General features: G+C 31.4%; 1 protein-coding gene and 1 non-coding gene across 2 annotated transcripts; one reads left to right on the top strand and one right to left on the bottom strand.

Annotated features, from left to right (window-relative positions):
• Positions 1-434: 434 nt before the first annotated feature.
• On the bottom strand, positions 435-3,449 carry LOC104228212 (ubiquinol oxidase 2, mitochondrial-like). The gene is made up of 4 exons (XM_009780642.2): positions 2,953-3,449; positions 2,384-2,512; positions 1,120-1,608; positions 435-560 (listed from the first exon to the last, which is right to left on the bottom strand). The coding sequence occupies exons 1-4, from the start codon at positions 3,364-3,366 to the stop codon at positions 501-503; spliced, it is 1,092 nt and encodes a 363-aa protein (XP_009778944.1). The 5' UTR covers positions 3,367-3,449; the 3' UTR covers positions 435-500.
• A 2,096-nt stretch (positions 3,450-5,545) lies between these two features.
• On the top strand, positions 5,546-5,617 carry TRNAD-GUC (transfer RNA aspartic acid (anticodon GUC)). The gene has a single exon. It is a non-coding gene; the product is annotated as a tRNA-Asp (tRNA).
• The last annotated feature ends 739 nt before the right edge of the window (positions 5,618-6,356 follow it).

Genomic DNA, 6,356 nt, shown 5'->3' with positions numbered 1-6,356 from the left:
GCTAGTTTTCCTCTTTTTCCTTCTTATACAACTGTTTTAGTAGTAGTTTAGATTTTGGATTTAAGTTATGTACACTGATAATATAGATAAGTTTTACGCTATCAATATAATATAATAACTAGTTATAGTAAGTTCTCGCTCTATTTTTTTTTTCCAGTTTACTATATTAGATTTGATGTGAAGGATTACCTGTTATTATAGGTCAACTTTATTAGATGCGCATCGGGATAGAGGGAGTAATATATAGTAAGAACAAATGTATATGAATGAGATCCCCTATTTTATCAATGAGTCTTTAATTTTTTAATGTTTTAGTAATTACACAGAACACTTATTAGTAGTACTAGCCAGAGGACTTATACCAGTCTAACTCAGTATAAAACACACTCAAAAATCACAGAGTATTATGTACAATAATCAAGATATTAATCCTACACAAATCAATAATATTATTACTATTTTGAATTCTTTAATTTGGTTCAGCTAAGATTTCTGTCTTCTCAATGATACCCAAGTGGGGCTGGACAATCCTTCAGCTCTTGTCCTTGGTAATGAATATCCTGCAATCAATTCACACAAGAATTTAGTTAGTTCAGTCCTAAACAAATATCATTTTATACTAAACATAGTAAAATATTGCTGACATCAATTTAGTTTAACCAGTTATAACAGATTGTCAATCTTATTTTTTGGGTAACTAATCTCACTTATCCTGAACAATTACTTATTTGATAGAATCAGGGTTTGGGGAAGAATTGGCCGTTCAATCTTGTGAACTAACCGAGACTGAAATTGGAAAACAGATACGAACGGAGAAGAATAACTAATTGACGAAAGAACATGAAACCAATCTGTTTCAATAGAGGCACGAGAAACGGTTGGAACCAATGAACTAGGTAAAGTGGTTGGACCAACAACTCTTGTCCCCATTAGTCCAGTATGTTTTTCCTCTAAAATTAGTTGGATGAATTTTTTTTTTTCCTTTACAGACAAATTTAGCTCATTGGACTAACGGATGGCCTCAAATAAGGCCATCTGTTCAAAATGCCACTAACGTATAGAAATTAAACTCTTTACGTAATCGGACCAAAATTTAAATGATACGTAGTTAATCCTTACCGATGCAAAGTGATTGACATCGCGATGATGAGCCTCGTCTGCCCTAACAACCATGACAACATCTTTAAGAGTCGAATCTTCTGGCAAACGCCAATAATCAATCGCAATAGCGGGTGCACTGACGTTCTCAATATTTCCCTTATCCAACTCCTTAAGAAACTCAGTATACGAATGAATAGCTTCTTCTTCTAAATATCCAACAATTCTATGTGCCAATTTTGGTGACAAAAGATATGTCACAAAATAGGCATTAAAGAATATGCCTTGTACTGCAAAAACAAGTGCACGTTCGTACCATTTTGGTTTTGCTATTTCCATAAATGTCATAAGGTGCATTCTCTCATTTTCTGCTTCTTCTAATAATGCTTTGATCCAGCCACCACTCTGTTCGAATTTACGCAACGATTTGCAGTGTAATAACATTCCTCCTACCATCCCGGGTACTGCTGCCACAGTTTCTAACATCATTGCGCGACAACCGTATCTCTTCTGTAACACATTAGAATTATTAGTTTCGTATGGTCATGCTATAAATACGAAACAAATAGTGAAAACGACATAGTCGACCTCAACTTATTAGTTATTGATCGCATAATTGTTAATTAGGGGCGTCAAATTGGGCGAATTGAGTTTATTTTAAGCGGGTCAAAATAGGTTGAGTCAATAAATGAGCGGGTCTGACCAGCCCAAAAGTTACTCGGGTTGAGATGGTTTGGGTCAAGATAGGCTAAAATTCGATCATTGTCCAACCCGTCTAATTTTTATCAAATAAGTTTTTTTTGTTATTATCATATATTACAGATCAAACAAAAAAAATTATTTAAAGATATCTTAACAAAGTTACTCACGGATTAATTTGTGCTAAAGATCAGTCCATCTACATCTAATGGACGGGTCAATAACTGACCTCACCTTGGACGCGTTGGAGGGGTTGAATGAGTTTGGGTTCAAATAACCTTGGTTGTTGTAGTCGTAAGACTACAAATCTCCTATGTAAGCTAAATTGAACTTACTCGAAGTATTTTTCTTGCATATTGAAGCTAGTTATTATTAAATCTCTTATGTCATATACTATAAATTGACCGTGAAAATTTATATAGCCGACCTCAAATTTCTATAAAATGAGGCTTAGTTATTATTGTAGTCAGACTATAACTCCCATCAAATTAAGTGGACAATTGTAATATTTGGTAAATTATATTGAACGTTACTTATTTACAAGCTGATCCAAAATTAAAAAAGGCACAAATAAAAGAAAAATTACCTGAAAAAATAAGTCGGTTGGGAATCTAAGGGCCTTGACTGTCCAATAAGCCACTTTATCCAACAACGTCACTGGCGCATGGTGTTTCTTTAAATCTATCGACAAATCTGCCTTGTACGTCTCCCATGGCTACATCCAAATTCATCAAAATAAATTTAAAAATAGAATCAATATATTGTGTATTCGTCTAAAATTTCAAATAATCAAATGGTCACTTAAAATGTCAAATATCTTCTAGAAATCAATTATATGTAAACGTCCATAACAAATGTTTTTGATATAATCATATGATATTCGATAACCCTAGTCACGCCAATTCAAATTAGTGCCGTCTAGAACCATCTCAGGATTCTCAATCGAGACCTCTAATCAAAGACGAAGTGAGTATAAATGTCCAATTAAACAATATAATGAGAATATGTAACATGAACATGTCAAGTTACATTGATCGTGCATAGAACTTATGTTTATAAGAAACTTAATACTCTAAATTTGCAACAAAAACATAACATGAAAATTTACAATAGAAACCTTGAAATATTATTATTTACTTGCAGTTTCAAACTTACCATAAAGCAGTTCCACCTCCATGGTGTACCATCTTCTTTTGTAACCTTAGGAGACTGAATACCCCAATAGCTAACAATTCTTTTATTATTATTCCCACTATCAGTAGCGGTGGCGTTCCTAACTGTAGCGCCACCGCTCTGATTTATCTTCTGATCGTCTTGATCATTTTGCTCTTTGTTACTCAGAGCCATAGTGCTCGCGTTACCCGAACTCATCACTGAAAAGTACCGAACCCAATGCGCCACCGCCTTTTCGGAACCCTTCATAGAATTCCCATGCAAGAAACCGGCTGCTCCGGTGACAACTCCGATTCCGGCTTCATTTCCGGTCACCGGACGTAGAGTTGAAAAGTTACGTCGACCAATATGATTTATCATAGAACGAGCCATCCTCGTTACACTTCGGCTCATCATTTTTGTTAATTAAGCTAATTAATTTAAGAAGAAATGGTAATCGAAATTATGTTTAAGAATTTGCAATAAGTTTGAAAAGAAACTTGGGAAAGAAGGCAAGGTTTTTTGGAGTTTATTTTTGTGTGTTTTCTTGATTTGTCTTTGAGGGAAAAGGGTTTAAGACGCACTACTTTTATATATAGGGTAATAAATTAATGTTGTTTGTGAAATTTATTATTATTAAAAAATTGATTTAAGCTTCATATTTACTTGTAGTTTCTAGACATAACTAGAGAAATCTTTCATTGACTCAACCAAGTCAAAAGTCAAAGTCAAATCTGTTTCTTTCGACTAACATGTTATATTTATGTTTAATTTTTTTTATTTCACTTACACAAATTGTTACAAAATTATTGTGAGTGAGATTTATCCATTGATTGATAACATCTTGAATTTATCTCCAAAATAAATCATGATAATTAATTAATATTAGAATATATACAATCTAATTTAGTACTATGTGTTAACATGTGTGCTTTCATTAAAAGAATTTGAAATCTCGCGACCAAAGTCCAATCAATATTTTGACCAAAACTAGTATAAAATTATATCTTATTACTCTAGAGAGTTCGATAGAAACACCGTGTCTTCATTAATTAGTATAGTGAGTTCTTTAATGGCGACATGAGCTAATAAGAACAAGGTGGAGTGATAAATATTTCTTTATCTTAATCAGATTAGTTCGACTTCGAGTAGAATCGCTTTTGATAGAGAATAATTTACTTCAAAGTAAAACTATATGGCACAAAATCCAAATTTGTCAGATTCTAAAGTAAGTACGAACACCAAATAGAAAGAAAATAAAGGAAAAATGATATCGTATAGCCACTCTCAAAATAATACCGGAAATATATATATATATATATATATATATATATATATATATATATATGCGCTTTCTGTATATTATATACAAAAATTATATAAATTTTATATACTCTTTTTGCTAATGAATATTAATAGTTTCTAGCGCGAGTAAAAGCGATAATACCTCAAAAAAACATGAGCCAATAAGAGACGCAGAAGAAACTAGAAAACACCCAAAATGCGGCAAGCATTTAGACACGAAGTCAGTGCGATCTCTGCGTAAATATTATGATACTTGTTTTTACATATAAAATGTATTTGCAGCTTAATACCTACGTTATACTTAATACTATGATATTTTTTTTTGGTAACTAACATATTTTATTAATCATCAGTAAAATAATTATGATATTTGGTTTTTGTATATAAAATGTACATATTCAAATATAATCTTAATCAAACTATATCACCTAATTTTTTTTTGAACGGATTCAACTCATTTTAACTCGTTCAAATTAGATTTAATTCGCTAACGTGGCAACCTAAAATCTACATGTTCTCTTCTGGAATGCATCAACTTTTTTTAAACCGGACAATGATGTGTTCAATGTATATTTCTAGCTTCCTTTATCAAATAGCTAATTTTTCTAGTATTAGCAAGAAAAAATTCTCATCCTTTCAAAATCTTTTTCTAAAGTTTTTACTTTTTACCCTATATTAGATAAGTAATTATTCACTGAATAAGAATCATTATGATATTGACATGTGCATGTCAAAATCAATGTTTAGTTTCATTAAATTGCAAAAATAAGTCCATGTTAATTATCAAAATCAATTGCTTTATGTAATCGTCAAAATCCACGTTGCACTTAACGATTAAGATGCTTGAAGGTGTCTTATTTGGTTATCTCTTTTTCTATATTTTAAAAGTTAAAAGTGACATAAAAAAGTACTTTAAGAACTTAATATTAATAAACAAAGTCAAATGTTAAATGCTAATAATAAATACCTAAATTACTATTTATTCAAAAGTATTTCACTTGGTATAAAATGATTTTCATCAAAAGGACCGTCATCTTTTACCTTTTTCCTTCTTATATATTTTTACGGATGTATTCCTAATCGTTTTAATTATTTGAAATATTTATCAACTACTTTCGATCAGAATTAGTTATAATTTTATCCCCGTGAAAACTTTGTGGCATAACCAAACATCGCCCATATGTTCTATACCCAACTCATTAGTAGAAAGTTTCTCCTGTCTATAGGGAACCTTCATTGCCATTGATTTTCTTAGAGTAAATGTCTTTTATTATCTTACATTACCAGTAAAGTCGTTGTAGTATAGTGGTAAGTATTCCCGCCTGTCACGCGGGTGACCCGGGTTCGATCCCCGGCAACGGCGTATTCTTTTTTCTTTCTCTTAATCACTTTTGATTTTCAGCAGAATGCGTTTTTACATTAACGGGTCTATAATCTGTTGAGCCCAGTAGATTGTCTAAATAGATCAACCCACTCTAAATGGTAGAAAATGACATTAGATAGCCATTTTAGAAGGCTGCTATTTAGAAATTAGTCAATTGTTCTGAAATTTCAATTTTTTAGTTTAATTTTTCTGGACATAGTCCGAAAATTAAGAGTTTTAGTTCAAATATTTAGGACAAAATACCGGTTAATCCCTAAAAGTGGCTATTTGTGTACTTCCCCCCTCTAAATGGCAAGAATTTGACCCAATTTTGATGTTAGTGCAAAAGTGAGCTAATTCGATACAATTGGAAAGAGAAAAAAAGGGGCAAAATACAAAAGTGACCGATCGATCAAAATTAATTGTATTTTCCCGTTAAAAAGTATATAAATATATATATTATATGAATATAATATCTATATATATAAAAGAATATATATTTTATCGGTTATTATAATTGAAACTAGCTAAAAATATATATTTTCAAAAAGACTACACAAGAATAGAGGACACTTCAGCAAATAGGAAACTTTCGTCTTCCCCATTTGATCATTTCAGTAGCTAGTGATGATTTTGTAAGGTAGAAAAGTTGCATTATTTTAAAATTAAGAGGAACATATGGTAAAATATTAAACTATAGTAATAACTTTTTCCAAAAGAGGTAACTAACTAGTGGAGT

This window comes from Nicotiana sylvestris, chromosome 12, assembly GCF_000393655.2.
Source record: "Nicotiana sylvestris chromosome 12, ASM39365v2, whole genome shotgun sequence".
NCBI classification, from domain to species: domain Eukaryota; kingdom Viridiplantae; phylum Streptophyta; class Magnoliopsida; order Solanales; family Solanaceae; genus Nicotiana; species Nicotiana sylvestris.
Note: the sequence above shows the minus strand (reverse complement) of the source record. Positions and strands in the feature narration are given on the sequence as shown.

Coding starts and splice junctions, on each gene's coding strand:
- LOC104228212 (XM_009780642.2), bottom strand. CDS start 3,366: ATGATGAGCCGAAGTGTAACGAGGATGGCTCGTTCTATGATAAATCAT. Junction 2,513..2,952: donor GGAGGTGGAACTGCTTTATG/GTAAGTTTGAAA, acceptor ATTTGGATGTAG/CCATGGGAGACGTACAAGGC. Junction 561..1,119: donor ATGTCAATCACTTTGCATCG/GTAAGGATTAAC, acceptor AATTGATTGCAG/GATATTCATTACCAAGGACA.